This window comes from Pollachius pollachius (genome assembly GCF_949987615.1).
Source record: "Pollachius pollachius genome assembly, chromosome: 11".
Classification (NCBI taxonomy): domain Eukaryota; kingdom Metazoa; phylum Chordata; class Actinopteri; order Gadiformes; family Gadidae; genus Pollachius; species Pollachius pollachius.
Window position 1 is genome coordinate 11,801,755 of NC_136944.1, and position 26,664 is coordinate 11,828,418.

General features: G+C 42.3%; 1 protein-coding gene across 1 annotated transcript; it reads left to right on the plus strand.

Annotated features, from left to right (window-relative positions):
- On the plus strand, positions 1-25,907 carry rnd2 (Rho family GTPase 2; the record flags this gene model as incomplete). Its single annotated transcript, XM_079746803.1, has 5 exons — positions 1-102; positions 481-568; positions 18,563-18,672; positions 21,991-22,125; positions 25,632-25,907. 5 exons carry the CDS (start codon positions 1-3, stop codon positions 25,905-25,907), a joined length of 711 nt encoding a protein of 236 aa, XP_079602929.1.
- Positions 25,908-26,664: the final 757 nt, after the last annotated feature.

The following is a 26,664-nucleotide window of genomic DNA, read 5'->3' on the forward strand; positions in this document are numbered from 1 at the left end:
ATGGACAGCCTAGGCAGCCGCTGTAAAATTGTTGTGGTTGGAGATACACAATGTGGTAAAACCGCACTGTTGCACGTTTTCGCTAAGGACTGCTATCCAGAGGTAAGAATCAATTTAACAGTCATTTTGGAAACATATTTATACATGTATATATAAATTGCTTTTATATAGATCTATTTTGCATTTAGTCCATGGCCAGACTTATCAAGTGTGTTTGTATACGATGAATATCTGTCATTTACCACCGAACAAACCAATCCATAATATCATTATTTTGAATTATTATGGCTACTTGACTTTTACTTAGTACTTATTGGAGTCATGGTGCATTTATAATACGCATAGGCCTATGCTTTACAGTTGCAGATATTATAAAGGCAGAAATAAATTACATATTGAAAAATAGACTGCATAACTTTTTGTCTCTACAGTAGTCTAAAAGCAATTAAATCCCAAATGTCTCTTCTATGGAACTTTTAGAACTATGTAGCTACAGTGTTTGAAAACTACACCGCCAGCTTTGAGATCGACAAGCAGCGGATTGAGCTGAACATGTGGGATACGTCAGGTAAGGCAATTTCTTGGCTGTCCCATTTCCCTCAGGATTCTGACATCCAATCAGCCCTCTGTGATATCTGTCCCTGGCTGGGATGGCAGGAAGGCACGACGGATTCATGTCCATTGCAACTTTTCCCACGCAACTAAAATTGGCCCTCAACCTTGCCATCTTGTGACATATGTATAAGCCTAGCTATTTTTTCGACTGTCGTTCATGGAAACCTCATTTGTCTTCGTGCCCCAGTGCGCGCTGTAGGCTATGTTTGCATTCCACAGCGTGCTTTGTTTTTGTGTGTGTGTGTGTGTGTGTGTGTGTGTGTGTGTGTGTGTGTGTCCGATTGCTCCCATGCTCGGATTTGGGGTCAGGGTGGGACCGTGATGGTGGGAAGTGCTGTGGTGGTTGTTGTTTATAGAGTGGTGGTGAACGCTACACGTCACAGTCAAATCCATAACATCTAACATAACTTTCCTATAGTTTCCCTCTAGAAATATATATATGCTCTAGGCATGTATTTTCTAAATACTTTCTTCCCAGCAGTAATAACAGGCATGCATCTGTTGCAACTGGTGCTGTTTATGTATGTGGACAGCCCAGTAGTGAGTGCACAGGCCTAGTCTCCCTCCACATCCACAGCTGTAGCTTGAGGGACCTTGGTGTGGTAACCCTCCAAGGGGGGAATTCCTTCCATTGGCAAAAACAATCTCCAACTTAAAAGCGTCTCTAGAATGAACCACGGCGAGATATTTTTAAAGTTATATGGGCGTTCACCCCTGAAGAATGTTTTTTTGTTGATTGGCCTGAGTGCCATTCCCGGTGGTAAATCTTCTTGAGCCTCATATCGGTCTTGGGGACTCTAGGAGGCTTGGAGCCGTGACTCAGAAGACTTCTCTTATCTCCAGCCTCTAAGGTTCCATCTTGAGGAAAAAGTACCCTGTGGCAAAATCTATTTAAATATGTTTGCAACTTTTTACTGTGTATGTGTATTTTCATGTGAGCATGTATGTGTGTGGGCATGTGTCATAAGCCGTTTTCAGACATGTGCTCCGCATTTCTCAGCTTTTTTACATCAGGAGATTTGACCCTGATGGTGATTCAGACTTCATGCTTTATCTGCATACATCTGTGTCGTTTAGACATCAGTAGAATCTCTGTGTGGTTTAGGGGGGTGGGCTTGCAAAGGGCAGGATATGACGTAGGGTCTAAGTTACAAGAGGCGGCATAAGTGTGTCCGCTGTCACTGTAGTTTGTTTTGGGTTAACCACAGACAGTATGGAGGCAGAACGATATTTATTATAATTTGTTCAGACATACGGCCCTTCAGGACTTACACATTTGTCTGAAAGCAGCTATAAGCTGCTTTCAGACATATGTCCTGATATTCTCCTGATGGGCCGTATCTCTGAACAACATGTCAAGACATTTGTACCCTGAATTTCTCCTGAAAAAATACTACCCCTGAGGTAGTAAAAAATAGTAAAAAGGTAGTTAAAAATACTACCCCTGAGGTAGTATTTTCTCCGGAGGAAATATAATTACTTTATGTGTGAATTAGGGACGCACCGATATGACATTTTTGGCCGATGCTGAAAATCATGCAAACTGAATTTTTGAATGTCTACCTTTATTTTCAGAACGTATTTAACTTCCAAATAACAAGGTTACAGGGTTACCATAAAACATAAGTAACCAACCTTTACCAAACAACCTATACTCTAGGGTCTATAGCATATAACCGCGTTGTCTGATTACAGTTGAATTCATTTTTCACAATTTACCAGCTCTCGTTTTGAAGAATAATCACTGCGCCATTCGTTTCAATGGGAGTCGCGACGGTCTATACTTTCAACATAAAGTGTACATATTTATGATTCGAAATTCGTCCCAGCCTTTATACCACAGATACTATAGGGTCTATAGCATATAGAACTTCTCTGATTACAGTTTAATGTAACAGTAAGCTGACAACATCGCTAATTAACACTGCAACCACACAGAGATTACCATGGTCAAACAAATTTTCTTTTTGCGATCATTCTGCGCGCGCATCCGCCGTGTTGATAAATAAATAATCCCCCTATACACATGGCCAAATCCCCCTCCCCCCCTTCTCCCTCTCCCGACACACAAACAGCAACTAGAGGATATCGGTTGTGGATATCGGCCCAATTTTACTCATTGGACCGATGCCGATATGTTAAAAAATGACGAACATCAGCCGATACCGACATTAATGCCTATATATTGTGCATCCCTACTGTGAATTAGGCGTAGAATGTCTGTATTTCTCACACCATGTGAGTGGGCGTGTTGACGTTTTGGTCAGCATTAGCATGTCAGTCAGTACGTTTTCATGCACCGCTTAATCCGATATATTTTTTGTGAGTTTGGATGTTATTTGAAGAATTACAATGATTAACAAAGCAAAATGAATAACACACATCTCCCACTCTGCTGCGTGCCTCAGTTTAAGATGTTGGAATAAATGTGTTGTGCTGCTGCTTTTGGTTGCCCCAGACTTTAGGCAAACTTTACACACTCACTTTTTTCAGCGCATGCTGGCATGTTGATATTTTACTTTTTATGAAGAGTAGGGGGCTTTGCTATTCACTGGACTCACTGGAAAAATCATCCCAAACCATAAATTCGAATTACGATTAAAAATAGATTAAATGCCCAGCTCTATGCCCCGGTATGATAGGTGGCGCTGTACCTATTTCAACTAGTGGTATTAGAGCCACCGGCTGAACTCTTTACGTCACCAGCAACAACAAACTCAGGCAGCATTCGAGAAAGATGTTTTCAGTAGACAGTAGGGCTGCAGCGATATGCGTATCGAAACAGAAATCTCGACACTCAAAGCCACAAACCTGTCTCGCAGTGTGAGTAGGCAGAAGCGCGACACAGCCTTTCTAACTCCCATTATACTTCCAGTTCAGATCCAGCCACGTGATATGAGCTGTTAGTGCCAGGGTTTCCGTTGTCCGGTAATAGAAAAATAAAATGTCAGACAAAATTGTATCTCTCCGGTCAAATTGTCATATTGAAATTTGCTAATAATCGTTCTAAATAATAGCCTGCTGACGACGCTCCCTTATCGATGACGTAAGTCTGCGACGAGATGCCCTCGCTGTGATGACAGCGTTCCGTGGCTATGGAGGATTGCATTTCTCCACAGCCTGCGAAGTCCTCCATATGCGATCTGAACGACATTTATCCAGAGTGGGCCAAGCGTGCAAAAACAGCCTGTGTGATCCCTGTCTCTAGTGTTTTGTGTGCTTTGACCGGCAGTTGGTCTGCTTATAGGCTGGGTACTTTATTCTACCGGACTCGTTTGGTAGACACACACGCCGACACACACTCGCACTACCGCTCGTTCTCCTCGCTCGTCCACTTACTCGCTGACGTCACTCACACACACACACACACACACACACACACACACACACGCTACTCGTAACACTATGCCTCGTTATTGCGAATCAGATGTTCATGTTTTTTCCCATCTATTTGAAAGTTAGGCTATTAAACATGTTTCATTCTATACGGCCTGTTTGTGTCATTATTTAAGCTACATAGCCTAATAAGAAGCGATAATAGGATATTTGACCGAAAACGAAACCTATGCAGGTCACTTTGACCGACACCGTTTTTTCTAGCGGGAATGCTGGTTAGTGCTGCCAAACTATTCAAATTACTATTATTTATCTGACATTAATATTTTCAAATCCGTAAGCCTAAACCGCAAAACTAGTTGACGGTTTTTGCCTACCTGCAAGCATCCTCCAACTGCAATCTTTGGTTATTTATTCATTCATTTTGCTATAGGCCTACTTTAATAGTATTCTTTCTGTTCAAATCTGTTCAGTGTTCCAAATTATTTTTTATTAAATGTTACATTAAGTAAAAAAAAATTTTAAATTTAAAAAAATCGTGGGATGTATCGAACCGTGGGACAAAAATTGTGATACAAACCGAATCGTGAGTTGGTGTATCGTTACATTCCTAGGAAGTTCATCCATGGCTGAATTAAAAGTACATGTTTTTTTAAATGTTGGTCATCAACAAGGTTGTTAAGCAATAACTTCAAAATGTCAAAATTAATTTTTTTTCTTCTGATGCGTTTACGATCTTTATTAATTCATTGCGCCGCGGCCAAACTGACGGGGATATTCTGTGATATTATGAATCTTAAAGACTGCGTCTGGTTCCACTCTCTGGTACTTCCACAACAAGTAAAGACTCGTAGTGGGGGTTATCTCGGCCATGGTTGAGTAGGAATTTGGGGGGGGGGGGGGGGGGGGGGAGCTTTGGTTTTGACTCCCTGAAGTCCAGATTGAACCACGAAACTGAAGAGAAAGGGATTGTTCCCGTATATGGACTCTCGCCGGAGAGGCTCTGCCACCGCCGGAGGAGAAGCTCCGCCGCCGGACTCCCTGCCAGGCAGACACATGGCAGACAACATTGAAATGTGTTAATAGGCTAGAGAAAAGTAATTTTGCTTGTTATTGTTGAGTAAGATCTTAGATTATTGGAGGTGATCCACAAAAGCCTATAGGGGGATTATTTGTTTATCAACACGGCGGATGCGCACGCAGAAAGATGGCAAAAAGAAAATTTGTTTGATCGGTTGCCATGGCTATCTCCGTGTGGTTAATTTGCAGTTGCGGTGTTAATTAGCGATTTTGTCAGCTTACTGTTACATTAAACTGTAATCAGAAAAGGCGGTTATATGCTATAGACCCTATAGTATCTGTGGTATAAAGGCTGGGACAGTGTGCGAACTATACTGCGGCTTTCGGGGGGCTCACTTATGTGGGGGGGGGGTGCTTGCGCGTGCGTCAGAGCGAGGACTAACTCAAAACACATCCGTTATTGCAAGCCTGTATGCCTACTTGCCTTATGTCAGCACATATAAGCACAGCTAGCATCTGCCGAAGAACTCGCCTCTTGCTGCTTCTCAGACTCATTCGTCTTCGATTTCTTTATAAATCCGAAATTTGTAAGTAAATTTCCATATTTTCTTTTTGACATGACTGCAAAACATGAAATACGAAATTGAGCAGGTCCAGCGGCTCCAGCGCAAATGGTCCAGAGCTTTTTTTTTTTTCTCCGATGTCTGATTTAAAGTGACGTTTAAGACATAGCGTCCCCACGCTTCAATGGTGAGGACAAGAATTGCATGCAGGCCGGTATCTTTATTAAAGTGAAATAGTGATGAATCACCCTCATGCACAACTCATACATTAAAAATAGCCTAATTTTACAAATGATCCATGATTATGACAATACAAAAAAGAAAAAAAGGAAATGCATGGGAAAAAACAGCATTTTGCCAATATTTTAGAGACCCCCCCAAAATTTCACTAATCATGTTTTCAGGGGAGCTCATGTCTCATTAAGGGGGGCTGAGACCCCCCTGGCTCCCCCGTAGTTCGCACCCTGGGCTGGGACGAATTTCAAATTATAATAATTATGTACACTTAATGTTGAAAGTATAGACCGTCGCGATTCCCATTGAAACGAATGGCGCGGTGATTATTCTTCAAAACAAGAGCTGGTCAATTGTAAAAAATGAATTAAACTGTAATCAGACAACGCGGTTATTTACCCTCTCGGACCCTACACAAATTCGGGGTTTCATTTTGAAGCTATGCCAGTCGTGTTTTGTCTGATTCACTCACTCTCAGCCGGTGAACTGTGGTGTCGTGGCTTTGGATTCAATTGTTTGCTTTGTTGATTTGGAGAAAAGGAATCAAGAGACACGGCAAAACAAGTCGGCTCCCTCTTAATCAGTCTCACACACACCAGAGATGGAAATTAACTTTTCTGCCCACCAGCCACTGTGGCAGGTAGATTTAAAAATCTACCAGCCACTCATCTTTTTTACCAGCCACTTTTTATATGCTATATATTCTTTTTAATATATGCAGACATTTTAAACAATATAATAGTAACAATAGATAAGAAAAGTGTTTTTCATACACATCATTTATCCATCAGAAGTGATTTTTACTGTAAGTAGGTGCTACCAAGGAACTGAGTTGAAAATGTTACACTCTTACCGCATATGATAAACAATACACAGGTATCTGCCATGTTGAGTCGTGTTTATTTAAAAGGTATTACGATGACAAGTTTGGGGATAATTCATCTATACAAAGTATTTTCAATAAAAAACAAATTGACATATTAACAATAAAACAACATTGCTACACCATCATAAGTCAATAGGAACATTTGTTTTTTCAGTGCACTGGCCTTTTAATTTCTTCAATTCAACCAGATGTATAATGAAATCTGCCCCTATAATGCAACAGATGTATCCTCTCGGTATAGGAAGACTCATACTTTGCCTATGCATTCGAAATTAAACATTTGAAAACAGACCATGAAGAAACAAGAACAAGAAACAATGACTTAATAAGTGCAAGACACATTGAAAAACGTCAGAATACATTAAACTATATATATATATATATATATATATATATATATATATATATATATATATATATATATATATATATATATATATATATATATGTATAGGAACTCGTTAGCGTATCTGTTTGTGTACGTTCGCTATGCAGCCCTGCTATTGCGCATTCACAGACTGGCTTTTGTCAAAGGAATACCCGGTCAATAATGGATTTAATATGGACACAAACGACTAAACATTGGATCTTTGTATGGATTTATATGCACGTTACGGGATGAATTGATAAGCTCCTGTAAGAGCTACGATGGCACAGGTGACAGATGATTTGGAACGGAACAACAGCAAAGTAAGGAACTCCGACTTTTTTACTGTTCTATTATTAATGTTGTTTTTGAACGAGTTTTGGAATACTCGCTCGGAATATCCAACGAGTATTCTAAGCCTGTAAAATGGTATTCGGGACAGCCCTACGTCTTAGCACACACACTTGACATCTGTTTTGACCAGACTGACAGAAAGCAGCTGTTTGCCAAACAAGTGAGCAGAGCTCTAAGGTTACCCAACATGCTAGTTTTTCGACAGCAACAAACTATTGCATTAGGCCTAATAGAAAATAAAAAAAAAAAACTTACGTGCAGTGCCATTCGAAGTCTTGAAATGGCCTTCCCTTTTTTTTTATAATAGTAGAGCCATTCTATCAAGCTGGGCTGTTTTGAGGCTAACGAGCGTCCTCATCGCTGTCGTGGTTTCGGGCGCTGATTTTCCCTTGGCAATTTTCAAAACGTGAAGGTGACTTTTTGAGGACTCGTGGTCCTCCACGGCTTCCAATTTTAGGTTTTGTGTCCCACTCACAAAACTATTGGACCTGTGGCCATCCGAAGCATGTTTACGACAGAGAGCACAGAACATTGTCTGGCTCGTCCCGTCAAACACCAGCCGGTCACGGTGTTGCCCACTGTCCGATGTTCGCCATTAAAAATATACCGAATGTTGATACCGGCATATTATCTCTATGGTTACCGGTATATTATCCCGGATGTTGACAGTCGCAGTTCAGGAAAAGAGGCGTAGAAGAAGAAGGGGGCCGGATGTTGACAGTAATGGTTGTGGAACTGTGCAGCGCCGTATGACGAATGTATTAAATATGCAAATTTGATCGGACCTGACACAGTGGCGGGTGAAGTGACACAATTCACCCGCCACCATACAAATCCACCCGCAAATGGCGTGTGGCGGGTGTTAATTTCCATCCCTGACACACACACAAACACACATTCCTCGCCGTTTTCAATGAAACCAAACTCTATTTAACTGTCGTCATATTTCCCAAATTTAGCTGATTTAGGCTCGGCGTCACTGGTCCTACTTAAATATTTATCCATGGTCGCAAGATAGGTAGCTGCCTCGTAGACCCTAATTAGCTAAGCGACTGAAGTGTAACTTAATTTGTTACAATCATATCAGAGTGTTTAAGTTAATGTGGGTGGGAGTAATGGCCACTATGCTTTTCTTATTTGCAAAAATGGCACCCATCTGTATCTACACTTTTTTTTTTTTAAATTAAAAATGTATATATATATATATATATATATATATATATATATATATATATATATATATATATATATACTGTATATATATATATTTTTAATATATTCTTTATATTTTTAATTTATAGATTAGTATTTCGCAGACCCCTCGGTATTGCCTACAGACCCCAGGTTGAGAATGTCTGGGGTAGAGGCAACAACTGCCTAAAGAAAACCTGTTTTCATAATGCAACACTGAATCACCCTCCTTCAAATTCTCCTTAAATTCCACTTAATTCTACAAATTGTACTTCTATTCCCAGCTGGAAGGTAGTGAGTTCGATCCTCATTGTCCACACCCTACAACCGTAGCCATCCTTGAGCAACAGGCCTGACCTGATCAAAATATTTTGTATGCCTACATCGTAAACCATTTCCATCCGTGTATTTCCATGCATATTTCCCCCTCCCTCCAGTTGAATCTCAGACACCATTGGGATGTTTGTATTGGTTTTCAAATCTTTCTGACATAAACACCATGTCCTGTCCGTTGCCTGCCTGCCTGGAAACCCGGGCAAGGGTCACATTGTAGAGAGGTTGAGAGGCCATATCCTTGTTCCAGTTGGTCATGACGGAATGTCTCACTTCTCCAGAAAGATGTGTTGGATCCAAATCCAAAGGAAATCACCAGGAAGTTATATTTATATTACATAAATGTATATTAGTAATATTTTCTCAGTATATTAAAAAAGTGTGAATAAGCAACAACCAAAACATGAATCGATATCCTTATCGTTGATATCGTTGAAAGAGCCTTATTCTTGTCCGTCGGGTGTGACCAATGACAAGACATCCTGTCTTCTGCGTTGCAACAAACAACCACAGGCATACTAAAACCAGGACACAGAAGAGAGCAGAAGCTGTATCCTGATATTGATATTGTCTAACCGCCGGCGGTGAAAGGACTTACATTTTGATGGCGTTGATGATCCATTCCAGATCTTTTCACTCTTTTTCACCTAATCAGTGACACCCAGTGTGGGGTGTTGTTTACCTCTTCGCAAATCTCGGTGGTTATATCTGTGTGTATAAAAAAAACATGAAACCGCAATTACTCAAAGACTGGTTGTTGAAGCATGATGGCTGAGCCCAGCTGTACTCAACGACCACATGAGACAGACAAGAGGGCAGAGGCGCCCCGGTAATGCTGTGCCAAATGCACAGCAAAAAAAAATGCCATAATTAACACACAATATCCACGCACACGCACACACACACAGGCACACACAGGCACCTTTGTTTGTTTGATACTTTAACACACTTTCCATACAGCGTCAAGCATCCATGGACACACACACACGCACGCACGCACATGCAGAAATGCCTCAACCACACCATCTGCGCTACTTAGCTCCTGCACCAAAGGGTGAAGGTAAAAAACATCCACAGCACCGCCGGTTAGCTGCAAAGCTGGTGTGAAGCTAGCCATGATGTACCCCCTCATAAACCTCCCGTGTTATCCCTGTGATCTATTATCTCCCTCCAAGCAGAAGACACTGCACTGTGTAGGTGACGCTGTGGGGAATAGCCATTCAGTACACCATCTCCCCCTGTGTCCTAGTTTGTATATATGGTAGGATTATGAGGGGCCAGAACCACCCCAAACCACGTAAAATCAGTTTAAACACCCGGTCTTTGGCTAAACTGCAACCCCTCCCAGGCAAAACAAAACATAATTCTTGCTCTCTAAAGAAGGATAGACAGTTGTTTTATTCATCCCTGCGGGGAACTTAAGGTGTTACAGCAACTCACATCAAGAAGCACAATAGTAATCATAATATTAATTATAATCATAGTAACCATGATATTGTAAGTCACAATATATTACAAATACATAAAACATTTAAATGTATATACAAGTTACATGAACTCAAATCTAAACTATTGAAGTGCTAAAGTATAAGTGCACCGCTGGAACGATCTCAACAATTAGTCGTAAGGGCTGTGACTTTAAGTGGCCCGTGTTAAATAGAAGGACATGTGAGATGAGAGGAAACCTGGAGCTCAGGAGGGGGAAACATGAACTGTCCTTGACACTAGTGTGGGACCCACACTGGGCATGTGCCCCCTACAACAGGGCTGTGATGGGAGTTTAGTAAGGAACGGTGTTTAAAAAGCTATATACATGGCCAAGGCAATGGGGGGGGAATCTCCAGACACAGTGGAGGGAAAGTGGAGGGAAAAACACAGGGGTGAAAAGTAAATACTGTTTGGATGCGCGTGGGGAATGCGTATGTATGTGTGCATGTGTGCACAATGTGTGAACCCATGCATACTGGCATTTGTGTGACCGCGGGGATTTTAGCGTATGGGAATTTCAACAGCCATGCCTCCCCAGCCCCCACCAACACCCCTCCTATGTGTAGGCCGGCCTGTGGCACTTGGGGCCCACATTGTGGCTTGCAAACATAGCAGCTGACCCACACCACACACACACACACACAAGCATATGCAAGTCTTAGCCGCACTAACCGGAGACCCATCCCGTGATCTGCTGAAATCGAATCGACAGCGCTGTCGATTCAAGGTAGACACACTCCTCCTCCTCCTCCTCCTCCTCCTCTGTGGCTCCTGCTGGTCCTTGAGTGGTATTCACATGAAACACTTATGTCAATGTTCTTTTGCTGTTAATTAATGAATGAAGGGACTGTGACTCACAGTTAAAGATATTCCACCGGGTTTGTGTGTGTTTGTCCGTGAAAGTAGGTGTGTTTCAGTCAAGTCAGCCAGTGTGGAACAAGCACATTAGAGGGCTGTTTGTGTGTGTGTGTGTGTGTGTGTGTGTGTGTGTGTGTGTGTGTGTGTGTGTGTGTGAGAATGTGTGGGGGCTATGTCTCTCATCCCCTGCTTCATCCCACTTGCACACACACACACACACACACACGCACGCACGCTCGCGATCGCACACACACGCACACACTTGCACACACACACACACACACACATACAAACACAATTGCACACACAAATACACATGCATGCATCGCATGTGTGTGTTTATAAATGGAGGGCTCAGATTTGTGTGTCTTTGTGTGTGTTTGTCAGTGAGGTGTCACAACCGTCCGGCGAAGCGCCTTGCTCTAAACTAAAGAACACAGGAGAAGAGTTCAACATTATATGTCATACATGTCTCCTTTTAGTTCCACAATCGAACAATGGCACGCAGTCATAAGAATCAGATGCAGGTTTCTCTTGTCATTTCCGTTTTCACAAATAACTACTCTGACGTCTGTAACAACATTATAGTCATCTCATATCAAGATCTCATATTGGGCTTTAATTCTAAATACCCAAAAAACACGATAGAATCAGAAATAACAATACACTCTGGACTGACTACCCAGCTCACGTTGGAAGTAACAAGGCTACGGAAGTAGTAGCATCCATCTGGTGCTCCTTCAGCGCCCTGGCTGGTGTCGGGGTTCCTCAGTGTTAATAAGTGTTACGGCTCTGGTGCCCTGGCTGCCATGTATCTGTGTTTCTGTGTTTTCGGCGGGAGGGACGATGGAGCGTGAGATTGGCCGGAGAATTGGAGCAAGCTTTACCGCACCGTTGTGACGAAAAGAGAGCTGAGCCGCAAGACAAAGCTCTCGATCTACCGGTCGATCTTCGTTCCTGACCTCACCTATGGTCATGAAGGATGGGTGACACCTGAAAGGACAAGATCGCGGGTACAAACGGCCGAGATGGGTTTTCTCAGGAGGGTAGCTGGCGACTCCCTTAGGGATGGGGTGAGAAGCTCAGAAAGCTGTGAGGAACTTGGATTAGAGCCAATGCTCCTCTGCTTAGAAAGGAGTCATTTGAGGTGGTTCGGACATCTGGTAAGGATGCCCACTGGGCGCCTCCCTAGGGAGGTGTGCCAGGCACTACCAGTTGGAAGGAGACCTCGGGGAAGACCCAGGACTAGGTGGAGAGATTATTAGGGCTGCTCCCGACCAAAGATTATGCTAGTCGACTAGTAGTCGTAGCACAAGCCATTAGTCGAATAGTCGTCGCACGTTTATGATATCATTATTATCTTTTTTAAAAAAACATTTGGGGCATCAGAAAATGGTTTGAGTTCCAGGGCTGAGAAATGTGTAATGTATGTACTCATCGCAATCATCTTAAATGTTGCTGCAGCGATGCATCATATATACCGTTGCATCCACAATATCCGCATCGATCGATGAAAGATTGGAGCATGAGTTACAGACAAATAGAAGAAACGACGAAGAAGAAAGGCGTTCGCAAACGACTGCGTTACCGGAGAAAGAGAGCAACCTTTTTTTGCTTCATTTCACATCCAACAAACACTGGGATAAATGTAGTTGATATCTGTGTGTAACTGAGAAAACAGGGAGGTGAAGGCCGAGACCCTATAATGTTCAGCTAACTGTTGTCAATAATTATTGTTACTAGAGTAGCGTATGTGTGTGCACGGGAATGGCAGTGTGTGTGTGTGTGTGTGATTGGACGAGTGAGGAGAGCGAGCGGTGGCGTGTTTCAGTCTAGTGAAGTAATGAACGAGTCCGGTTGTGTCTGTGCAAACGTGTACTGTTAAGTTAGTGAAACTAAGAATAAAGTACCCAGCCTGTCAGTAATCGGCGGCCGCTTCATTCCGACCATATTCCGACCTATAAGCAGACCCACTGTCGGTCAAATTGAAGGGTGTTACCCCCGAGAGTCCCCGGGAGTTAAAAAAAAAAAGGCACAGTTGTGTGACTGACATTGGGTATTTTTCGTCTTGCCCTTTATCTGATTGGTTTCAGCAAGGCCATCACCATGTGAAACACAAGAGTTGGTTTTATGTTCAATTCTTCCCTTGCACTTGATATTGTAGAAAGTGTACAGTAATGGTGACTATACCGTCTGTCAGGGTTGGCAGAAATCTGTACCCCCTTTATTTTAAGTGTTTCACTATTAGTTTGTAATAGCAAACTCTAGCAAAACTCCCCGGGAGTTAAAAAAATAAATAAATCATGCGACTAACCGACCAATGCATACTTGGTCGACTGAGACTCTTCTCATCGACTAACGTTTGGTCGACTACTAGGGGGCAGCCCTAGAGATTATATCTCTTATATGCTTGGGAACAACTCGGCGATTTGAAGATGAGGATGAGGATATACTGTTACTATTTTGTATCCTACGTTTTATCTGATTTAATTTTTAGTGCTTTGGCAATGTATATTGTACATGTACATGTACAATGTACATGTTCCATTCCAATAAAGCCCTGTAATTCTTGAATCTGGAGAGATTGATAGAGGGAGAGAGATGGATATTAGCCAGGGGAGAGAGAAAGCCAGGGGGGAGAGAAAAAGGGAGAGAAATAGAGAGCGCGAGAGAAAGGAAGAGAGAAAGGGAATAGGCCTGAATCAGATCTATGCAACAGGGAGGCTTTTGCTGCTTTAATCGATATCGTGTGTAGCAAAGGAGCCTTAGGACCCAGCCAAAGGTTGATGGATATTTAACCCACTGTCAACTCCTCTGGCCCAGCTTTGCTCTAATACCTTTGAAGAATTCTGCCATCGTTGCCTGAGTTACCGATTCACAGCAACAACTGCGTGCGTGTATGCCTGCTACCAGGTTTGCACAATTTAACTGTGTATTCGAGAGGGATTGTCCACTCTTGTGCTTCTTTTGTGATGAGGTTGATGTGAATAGTATGATTGATGGTTGATATTGATAAAATGTGAGGATGTCTCTGTATGGATGTCAAGTGGTCATTGCGTGACGTTTAGTTTAGTTTTCTTTACTACAGCTTTAATTGAAGCAACTGTGCAATAATTGACATGGCCAGTCAACTACACACACACCCCCCTCGGATGTTGAAACATGCATATTTTACCATTGAAAGTTGAATTGGCCGCTTATAGTATTGAACCCAAGCAACCCCCCTCCCTTTGTTTTAGTTCTCCCTGAACATGAATGGACTTAAGTCATTAGCCCCCCCCCCCCCACTCTCGCTCTCCTGTTCTCCTGCTCTCTCAACCCTTCTTCCCCTCCTTTCAGATCCCACAAAGAAGACATTAGCATAACTCCAGGTTACGATACTCCAGCGTCCAATTGTGACATGTTTTGGCGGCGTACTGTGTATGGTGGTTTCAGTAACAACAAAATGGCCGAACACAAGAGAGAAAGAGAGGGAAGGGCGCCACCGGGAAGTGTTCACTGTGTGTGTGTTTTTCTTAGCCAGTTCTTAACTCCCAGCACAGCACCAGCTCCCTTTTCTTCATTCATTTATTTGACCTGGCTGTGTGTGTGCGGATGTTTTTGTGTAGAAAACCTAATGAAGTGTTTGTTGCCTTGGACACCCTTCCATATGTTAACAGACACATTAGAAGGGCTCATGGCAAAAAAAAGCAATTTCTTTGCCAAATGGTTGTTTCTTCCTGCTGCACTGCAGAGCAAAAATAACCCTGAGGTTTACAGTAATGCTGTTGATGCGGAGATAGAATGAGATTAGTGTTTTCATTCAACTACAGGCCTTCTTTGATTCTCAGCTGACTCCCTTAAGCCTTCCTAGGCTCCTTCAATCTGCTTCACACAGTTTTTGTTTACAATTGGATTAATTTATTTGAGCACACTCAAGAAATATCATTAAATCAACAGATTAATACGCTGACTACATTGCTATTTACAATTTTGTCATTTAAACAGAGGATTTTCAAGTCATTCGGCAGCAAGTGGTAGCAGGGTTTAGGTAGGTATAGCGGTAAACTGCAGGCATCGGGAATCAAACCCTGCATTGCTTTCTGCTGGAATTTTCTTTATCAAAGGACTTATTTTGGTCTGAGCTGTACCCCCCCAGCAGCAAAATCAGCAAAGCAGTTCGCAAGCTCAAGTCACTCTTTAGTCCCTCTGTCTGTGTGTGTGTGTGTGTGTGTGTGTGTGTGTGTGTGTGTGTGTGTGTGTGTGTGTGTGTGTGTGTGTGTGTGTGAGAAAAAACTTCAAACCGCAGGCCAGATTTTTGCTTGTGAGAGTGATTGACTTCTATTAGTGCCGCACTGCACATTTTCCTTTCTGGAACCCGTCTCTTACCTCATGCCTTCATTTAGATAGAGGACTTGGTCCTCATGACTTTGCAGAAATGCTGATTCAGTCCGTCTGTCACTCAGGAAACAGAACAGCTCTCCAAATTGTTGGTGTGTGACGAAGGTCTCTTCCTGTCCCTGCGGCCTGTCAATCATTTGAAACTGAAGGGACTGACCCATCGATCCCAGAAATCTTGTCTGCTACTCTTTTCATTCTTTCCTAAAGTAAAAAAACATGTATTAGCGACTTTACTTCCTTTCCACCAACACCACGCCAAACATCCCCTTGGCCAGGTCAGCGTCACTGACACTGGGGTTCTGCCCCCCTGGTTCTTTCTGCTTTTCCGAACGGTCTCTCACTTGGCCTCTCTCTCTCCTTGCCCTCGAGCTCTCTCCACTCTTTGTTTCTTTCTTTCTTTCTCATTATGTCTCTCATTCTCTATCTCTTTCTCTCTCTCGCTGTCCTTATCTATCTCTCTCATTATCTCTCTCTTTCTCCTTGCCATCCCTCTATATCCTTGTTTCTCTCTGTCTCTCTCTCATTGCCCTCTCGACCAATACATAAGAAATCTTGGCTTGGCACCCAAAGCACCTCAAGTGGATCCGTGTGTGTGTGTGTGTGTGTGTGTGTGTGTGTGTGTGTGTGTGTGTGTGTGCGTGTGTGTGTGTGTGTGTGTGTGTGTGTGTGTGTGTGCCCCAATCCCAGCAATATGGTAGGCCAGTACTCAGTGAGTTTCTAAACCGGGCTAGCTAAGGAGAAGAGCAGGACTTCCTAATGGTGTCCTTGGTGGCGTATTATTCCTACTGTCTCTTCATATAGTAACCGTTTTCTTTCCATATCGTTTTAACTTTGAGGGACGATCTCCAATGCAACAATAAAATAATAATAAGTTGTATTTAGCTAGGGCTTTTACAAGTACTCACTTGCAAAAAAAAAAAAAAATGCAATGAATGTAATCACCACATACTACCACAGACTCTCACCACTATTTCTGGCGAGGAAAAAAGCTTCTTGTGATGTTTCTCATTTCACTTCATCACTCATCGCCCCACCCAGCCCCTTCTTCACATGCAGCCAGTGACCCTCATGAGGAACGCTTATTCTATTGTTGCCAATACGCGTCCGGGTGGATGGTTGTGATGGTGAGGTCTGAGAACGAGAGCCTGGTGAAGGAGGAGGGGGCATTGGGGGTGGGTGTCTACTACATTGTCGCTTGCCACACGAGGGGAATGTGAGTGCTTCATTGCAGGCAGAGACACATTCACATTGTCCAGCTAGCTCATGCTAGCTGCAAGTAATTAATAATAGTATACTTGACTTTGCTGTCATACTTTGCCGTAGTAAGGAGTTGTAATACATAATGCCTACCCTTTGATCCTTTATGTAATCATTTTGGTTGTAACTCTGTACTACGATGAGGATGATGATGATGATGATGACAATGATGATGATGATGATGATCATAATGATTGGTGTTATGGCCTGTAGTTGACGTGCCATTTACTGACACCCCCAGACAAGACTCCTAATGAGAGCAGTGTGAGGGCTAGAGGTCCTGCAACACAGTGGCAGGCTCTTCCCTCCCAAATGCAGGCGGAACAAAGCCTCATCTGGGTCTGAGGGGGAAGCACCCCCTTAAGTCGCAGAAGCAGTTCTGGTTTGAGCAGGGCCACCGCTCCCCATTTGCAGTGTACGCAGACCGCGTAGGGCCCCAAGTACCTGGCGGGGGCCCCCAAAATTGAGGTTGCTAATAAAATGTCATGATAATAATTACATTATTACATTACAAAAAATATATCAATTAGTTTTGAACAGGCCCACCGTTGTTTTTTCTTAATTGTGTACCCTATCACTCAATTATGAGTGATAGGGCAAATAACATGTTTTAACCTAATATATAAAAAGAGTCCCCCCCGCTTCCCTGAAATGGTACAGCCTTCAAAGCTCTCGTCTTTTCGCATCGGAGGCGGAGCATCCTTTCTCAGTGCAGTTTTTCTAAACTGAAACTCATATACTCACATATCTACTGTCAACAATAGGACAAGAACGCTTAAGTGGCACATAGGGTGTCTTATGATGACTTGATTAGTGATTTTGCTGCCAGGGAAAGTCATTGTGCACCTTTATAAAGCCTCCTGCAGCTGCTGAGAATGCACACGCAATTTAGTATTGCACACTATCCAACAGTTACAGTTCTGCATAGTGTAGGGAAAATATTTTGATTAGGACAATACTGCACTTTGAGGCAGTTTTTGGGTTTGTGAAAAATAGTGTATGTGTGTTTGTTTGTTTGTTTTGATGACTTCCGTTTATACCATATTCATGTGCATAATTATTTTCGTTAATCTTTGGAGCCTGCACTTTATGCAGTAATTATATTGTAATGCTGCTGTTAAGAAAGTTGTATATATTATTTATAGATTACTTTACATATTACTGATGGTGTTGCTGTTGAGACTGTTATTGTGATACTCTATGATTACATGTTTTGTGTGTGCATAATTTATGACCAATTATGCTTAGGGCCTCCAAAAGCTTAGCAGCGGCCCTGGGTATGAAGTATGATGCTTTGTGTGATGATAATTGTGTGTGTGTGATGTGTGGAAACCCCTTGTAGACAAAGACATTTTAATATCGTCCCGCATAAGGCTGTTTCCCCCCCCCCTACCCCAACATCCCTAGTTGTTGCATGAACAGAATGCAAGTGTGCGCATTCTTCTTTCCTATGAGCTGCTTCACGTCGACATTCAACGTCACAGGTTCATTTATGTGTGCCATTGATGAGGCCTTGGCAATATTGCAAAGGCAAAAGACCTCATGAGGTTAAATCAGGTGAACATTGTGTTCGGGGGGCAGGTAGTGGGGTGGCTACTTTTGTTTGAGGAACGTCTCGGAGGTCAAGGTGAACCTGACCCGATGTCCTATGTTCTTGCACGTGTGTTTTTCTTATCGCAGGTTCCTCGTACTACGACAACGTGCGGCCACTGGCGTATCCCGACTCGGACGCGGTCCTCATCTGCTTTGATATCAGCCGCCCCGAGACTTTGGACAGCGTCATGAAGAAGGTCTGGGTGTATTTGTTTTATTTCTTATTCTTCCTATTTCAGGAGTGTTTTTTTGTTTGAGTATATTTTGCTGCTGTGGCTTTGTTTGATTAGAGTTAATTTTACTTTATTTATTCCTTCAGTCAGCAGGAAGTGTTTGTATTCAAACCAAAAAAAAAAAACGCCAGATGTATTTGTTTGTTCCCTTATACAATCCTACATGAATCCTGCATTTCAATAGTGTTGATGGCTTTCAGTGGCTTTCAGCCTTTAACAATCAACCATTGAACAAATCTGCACACAGGCGAGAGTGTCACGTTCCCTTCTGTTCCAGCCAGCCTATACATCTAGGGGCACTTGACCCCTGGCTCTCTGGGGAGCTGAAGGGCAGGAGGGCCGGGGAAAAGAACAGAACAAAGAAAAGCCCAAGCCCCATGCATTCAGCCTCAAACATCAGATATGGTGAATTAGCCAGGCCAACGCAATCACAAAGCAGATGCTATTTAGCCTGTGTGTTAAGAGAGCTAGAACCCCAGTATCTCAGTCAGCCTTGTCCAGTGGGTCCACTGGTCTTTGAAAGATGGACAGATGTTGGTGGTGGTGGTGGTGGTGGGTCTGGTCATGGCGGTGGCATTGACGCTTGTTTGGTGAGGCTGCGACGATGAGACCATGTGGGGGAGTGCTTGATTGTGGCTCTCAGTCCAATTTTACAAACTTCGGTGTGTTTTAGAGTTGTGAGAACGTGGAGTAGTACCACCCTTCTTAATTACCATGTTTGGCATGCATGTTTGTCATGTAAGGCAGGCCACGCTGACCACCGGCGGCCTCTCATCTTGAAGCCATGTGTGAGGCCAGTCTCGTCGAGATGCCCCTCCTGTGTGTCTTAGAGGTATTCTCGCGCCATCCCGACGCATTCAGTAGTCTGAACCAGGGGATAGACCTTCTTCCACAGACTCTGTAGATCTAACACGCCTCTAGTGGAACCTGTCAACAGCGAGACATAAGCTGCCATCCAAGGTTCTTTCCACCAACCCCCTCCCCCATGACCTTTGACCTGCTTGGCAGCCACCCTGCTAATCTCTGTATATTGTGGGGCCACATGGAGAAACCTGTTGCACAAGAGCCAGCCAAAAATAAGGCTGTTGACCTGCGGAGATCGCGGAGTCAGAGGGGTCACTTCATGACAGCGACGGGGAGGGGCTGCAGGAAATGGGGGGGGGGTTCAACAATCAAAGCTTCTGATTGGGTGGTGGTGAGAGAATAAGTAGGAGGCCCCAAAGGACAACATTCGCTCCCGACTTGAAGCATGAGCGCACATTCTTGGTATTCTGCACATGTGGAATATTTCCATGGTATTTGGACTTTTCAAAGTTGTTACCTCATGTTGGTTATTTATGTTGCCGGATTGTTGGTTCAGCTGTGTTTCAGAGGTGACACTTATTCCCAGATGGTACTGTTTTAAAAAGGGCTGCTTGGCCATGTTCTTTAGTTTTTTTGTTGCTTTCATTGCAGCTATATTGGTCACACTGGAGCCAATTAGAAATATTGGATGCATTGGTATTTAGTGTGTACAACGGAGCTGACAAGCCTATGCTGCTCTATTTATACAAATACAGAAATGAGCGCAAAAATTCAGACATAAGTAGTGGTAAGACTTTCCTCAGCATCTAAGTCTCAGCGGTAGAGAAGAAAAACATTTCTAGTTAAAGATATATACTGCGTGGCTCCTCATAAAAATATTTGAGTTTAGTTTCAGTTTCAGTTTATTCATTTCACATACAATCACTATAAAAACACGTAGTAGAAAAAATAAAAAAAATACATGTGTGGGTGTCGCAGAAACCTGTACAGGCTTATGTAGAAAACACACCCAAAATACATTTACATATAAGTGTTGTTCCTGCTCATATGCTTACACACTAGCATAAGAGCAGATGAGCACACGAGCACACACACGCACGCACGCACGCACACACACACACACACACACACACACACACACACACACACACACACACACACACACACACACACACACACACACACACACACACACACAAAATATATGTATAAATGAAAAAAACAATGCAAAACAATCAAAGAAATTCAGACCAAAATACAAGACAGTAATATAAAATAAAAAATAATAATAAAAAAAAAAGTCTGTTTCAATCAGTTAGAACAAATCAAAGTGTAGTGATAAATATTAATGGGTTTAAACTAGACAAGCAGACAATCATCAATCAAATCAAATTCTTGTTTTAAACGTATTGCTTTTGATAGCATGGAATTCCGCAGTCTCTGTTTGCATATGGTCAATGTGACAGAAGAATCAAGTAAATGTATATTTTCATTCCATAGTAAGACGCCACGGTATTTGACACAAAACTGACTGTGGGAAGATTTATACCGAGGCAGATTGAGATTTTCAGCTTGTCTAGTATAATGATTATGAAATTTTGAGTTTGGAAAAAAATAACATCCAAAAGTATAAGGTAAATCTGTAAACTTTTATCTCACTTTAAAACAAATGTGCAAATTTGGAGAATATTTATATCATAAATAGACAATAACTTCAATTTATATTTAATGAGTTGCTTTCCAATACAATAACCATGGAAATGTGGTTGTCAAGAGAAAGATAGGTCTAAGAATGCTCTCTCTCTAAGCTCTTAAATAATCTGTCAAACCAATGTATTCCTTCAAACGGTAAATTTAGGAAAAAAAATAAAACAAATAAATGGCTTTCATAGAGCACAAGGGATTTGTTCACAGCTCATTTAATGAACCAACTAATATAGCACTATTAATGCATTTCTATACTTACAGTGAGTTCATATACAGGTAACTAATGAGCATGGTAAGGGTAGGTCATCAAATGAACAACCATTAGACTGGGAGTCAGCTACAATCTAACAACTATCACTATAGCCCAGGGATCAGGAAGCCATGGCTCTTCCAGGGAATAAAGATTGCATAATCAAAACAAAGTGGATTTTACACAAAATATTGTGTACATGTCTTTCTGTGATATGAACAAAGCTAAATGCATGTTGGAACCAGTCACATAGCTAGGGCGATTTCTAGGTCAAAATCAACATCAATTTGCCGTAATATGTTAATGTACAACCAGATTAGATAACGAAATGCCAGTAAAGGAAATATGACTTAATATAATTCTTTCCGGCCTAAATAGCCGTGTCAAATTTGAAATGAATAAATTCTTCCCTAAAACACATTTTCAAGCAATGAAATCAACCTGTTGACTGAACAAGGTTCCTGCCCCCAACTTCACCTTTGCAACGTCGCGTGCTGATTATTTGTACCTTGTGTTCACAGTGGCATGGGGAGACGCAGGAGTTCTGCCCCAATGCCAAAGTGGTGCTGGTGGGCTGCAAGCTGGACATGAGAACGGACATGGGCACCCTGAGAGAGCTGTCCAAGCAGAGGCTCATCCCAGTCCCACATGAGCAGGTACACCCTTGGCACCGAGCATTGACGCCTGGATAGAGGCTGGGATTGGTTATGGATGGATGGATGGATGGATGGATGGATAAATGGATGGATGGAAGGATGGGTAGATGGATTGATGATAGATGGAGGCCGGGTAGTGGTTGCGCTGGGGGAGGGGGAATTGCAGGGGGGTTGCGAGAGAGGGGGTGGCTCATCACAATAAAACCATCGTAGATTAGGAGTCGTGTGAACCTCCCCTGGACATGTTGCTGTGCTTGGCATTCTGCTTGGCATTCTGGCAACAATTTGCTGACACAAATGAAAGGTTGCTTTTTGAGAGATAGAGAGAGAGAGAGTTCAAGGAGGCTGTCGGCAGTGTTAATGTCGAGGGACACATTTTGGTTTTTTTCCAAAGAAATTCCATAGAAATATTAATGCAGATTCATGGCTTTAGTGCAGTACAAGATGAACAGAAGAAACCGACATTGATAAACGAGTGGGTGCATTGCATTCGCTTCATGACCTCTGAGTCAAGAGGAGAAGAAAGGGGCTGATAATCTGGGTAGCATAAATGTGTGCATTTTAATCAGCTTTTTGTGTGTTAATTTACTGCTGTCAGCTGTTGGAGGTATGAAATGCTTAAGGTTTCCACCCACAATCAGAGTGGGTAATAACACCGTTTAAAAGAACGGCGTTAGGTAACGCCATTATTTTTTCAGTAACGGGGTAATCTAACTAATTAATTTTTCCGTCGTTACAACGCCGTTACCGTTACTGTACGTTACATGCTGTGCGTTACTATGAATTGAATAAACTGCGTAATCCGAACGCACCCCTGGCTCCAAACACAGACTGCTACTGAGGAGACCAGGTGGGTTAACAACGAGATAAGCAAATATGATTGGCTAAAGCAGTAGCCAATCTGAGCCAGTTTTTATTACACACAAGCCAGGACATACGCGCCACACACACACACACGCACACACACACGCACACACCAAACTGATTCGATGAAGCAGCAGAAATGGCGAGTCCGGAGCAATCCGATGAAAAGTTGGCATTTTCTGTAGTATTCAGCAGATGTTCCACAGCCTTTGCAACCAAGCAAATTAAAATTCAGTTGGAAGTATATCAGGGCTTTGAATGGGCAGTTAAACCATTTAACACATTAAGACCAAGTGAAAACTGCTCAGAAAAATCCAAATTCTTTGACATATAGCAACCTTTTTTGTTACAGTAACGCAAATAGTTACTTTCCCTGGTAAGTAGTTACTTTTATTATAAAGTAATTCAGTTATGAACTCAGTTACTTTTTGGAACAAGTAGTGAGTAACTATAACTAACTACTTTTTTAAAGTAATGTTCCCAAAACTGGTTGAGGGCATCTATTTAAAGTAAATATCTTTGTGAAACCGTCTGAGGAACCGTATACTTAGCAAGAAGAAGCTCAGCTGGCGGTTCCCATGGCAACGGACAGACGCATAGCAGCCCAACCTGGGTTTACCCTACCTGCAGACCGACGCTCTTTGCCCTGCCATCCACGGACATCTTGGTGACCCACCTCTCCGGGCCATCCCGGTACAGGGTACCAGGTTTATTACATTATCATCCTGACATCACAAGCACACATAAAAGAGGAGCTCCTTCTGGACTGTCCGGCATTACACATTCATACCGCTCACAGGCACCGCCTGCACAGCCGCTTGCCAGAACGGTACTGAACTCTTGCGGGACAATTACGTCATCATACATGTTCTGAACTTTGAACCCACTCACATCTATCCTGGAAAGAAACAAAGGACTGTAAAAATAGAATCCTGATTGTATTGTTGTATTGCTATTACTATGGTTGAGTTGTTTTGCTCTAGTATATGTATTGCAGAGTTTATAGTAAGTGTGAGTGAGAGTGTGATTGGGCATTAGGCCACCAATATTGAATGGTTATACTGTAATAGTTATTGAAGTAAATATTTAGAGTAGGACCTCTGAATTGTTTTTTATCATAAATAGAATATTTATGGAACTGTCAAATTGGTTAAAGCACATGTTTTATTGGAATAACGCTGCATAACTGCAATATCACATAAGTGCTGTCTGGAGTAGGTCCACTGAATTGTTCTTATCTATTTATCATAATTAATATACTGTAATAGTTATTTATATATATATATATATTTTAAATATTTAGAGTGAGTATACATAATTGTTTTGATCTATTTATTATCTTTAATATTAGTCAATATCTTATTTAGTACTGGATTGTTTTAAATATATTTATTATATTTAATATTAGTCAATATCTTATTAAATACATACTGTTTTTTTTGCATCGGCGATCACAGATACTGGCCCTTGGGAGTGTCTTCATTAATTAGGTTACACAGGTTACATACAGGGAAGTGGGATCTTTGTAACACACAATTTTAGTAGCAGATTAACGCTCCCGCTACATATATAGAAAAGAAGACGACCAAAAAAGTAAAAAACTCAAGCTGTGCAGCAATGGTGTAATCTGACGTTGCTTCAAATGAAGTGTAGTAGGATGAAGTTCTAGTGGTCTGAGGGTAGTACTAGTTTTGTGTGTGATTGGTGAGCTCTCTGCCTGTGTTTTCCACAAACATAGAGAGAGGGAGGAGCTTGGGAAATAAGTTAGATGGGATGTTTTTGGGGTGTGTGTAGACCAAAGCAGGGAATCTTACCTTCTCTTCCAAGCAGAGAGACTGAGGGAAGGGGGGAGCCCCAATCTAGACCAATGAAAGGTGTCGAAAAGCAAAACATATTAACAATGGAAACCAGAGAATAATGAGATGGAAGTGTCATAATGATGACGCACTGTACATAAGTTGACCTCAGTTATTTTAATGAAGACGCTAATGATTAAATCATGGGAATGAGGATGATAATGCTGAGATTGAGAATGAAGATTATGATGAAAATGCTGAATAAATGATGAGGATGGTGATCCTGAGATGATTATGATGATGAGGAAGAGGATGATGGGGAGATGATGAAGCTGATGATGATGATGATGATGGAGATGTACTTTTTTTTTTCTTGTGGGGAAATTGTTTTGCAGTATATGGCATTTCATCATATCACAACTAAAAACAAAAATAGACATACTCATACGCTCATACACAAACAAAGGGAATAAAGCAAGAAAACGGATGCAGATCTGCCTGGAAATCTGCTTAACCAGTAAGGAGTGGTTTAACGGCGTGGGAGATCAATTGAAACTACTTTCTGTTTAATAAATGAATGGATGGTGGGCAAATAATATGATGATGTTGATGGTAATGAAGAAGATGATTTTGATGCTGAGAATGAGGACGAAGATGATGGTGTAAATGATGATGACAAAGCTGATGAAATGATGAGGATGAGATGATGATGAGGCTGATGAAATGATGATGAGGAGGAGGCTGATGAAATGTTGAGTATGAAATGACAATGTTGAATCTATGAACACCCTCCATAGTGTCTGAACCCACCCTCCCTCCCTCCCTCCCCTCTCTCGTGTCTCCCAGGGCAGCACGGTAGCCCGGCAGATGGGCGCGGTGGCGTACGTGGAGTGCACCTCCAAGGTGTCAGAGAACAGCGTGCGTGATGTCTTCCACGTCACTACGCTGGCGTCGGTGCGCCGGCCGCACGGCAGCAAACCACAGCTAAAGCGCAGCAGCTCCAGGAGGGGCCTGAAGAGGGCGTCCCACCTCCCCCTCAGCCCCCTCCCCGGGCGGGATGAGGACCTGGAGCCCGTCCCGGCCATGAGGAAGGACCGGGCCAAGAGCTGTGTGCTCATGTAGAGAACCCCCCCACCCAGCCGCGGTGCAGGACCTATAGCGCTATACACTCATAAGACACAGATATATATATATATATATATATATATATATATATAGACAAAAAAACATAGAATCTCTATTTATTGTTTTATTTTTATTTATGTTGCTCAAAGAAAATCCTCCTCAGTTTTTTTTCATTTGTTTTTACAATGCTGAGGAAAAAAAGCATTGTGGAAACAAAACACTTTTGACAAAAATGTGTGTTTGTGCGCCGTGTGTGGGGGTCTGTTTATGTGTGTGTGTGTGTGTGTCTGTGAAAATTTTTCTACTTTAATGTGTATGTTTGGACTCGGGACACTGATGTGCTATTGGACTTGTTTTTTTCCGACTGGAGGATGAAGACGTTTAAGAAGATGACGATGGGGTAGAGAAAGTGCAGTGCAGTTCCCCCCGCGGGCCAAGAACCTCCGGAGACTTGTCCATCAAGGGATCGGTAGCTGAATAGAGCACAAGTGGACACAGGACCATTATCTCTCCTTTTCCGGTAACCATGTTTGAGGAATCCGTATCTGAGGTATACTGAAAAAGGGATTTTTTGGTGTGGGATCACTTAATGAGGACCATTGACTATGAATGAGGGAATCCAGGTGTGTTCATGTTTTTTTCATTTAGATGACTGAGGTTAACATTGTGACAAATAGGCTTTTCAAAATTGCAACCACAAAGTGCATTTTACAACACATCTTTCACACATTCACAACATATCTGACTCTTTTTG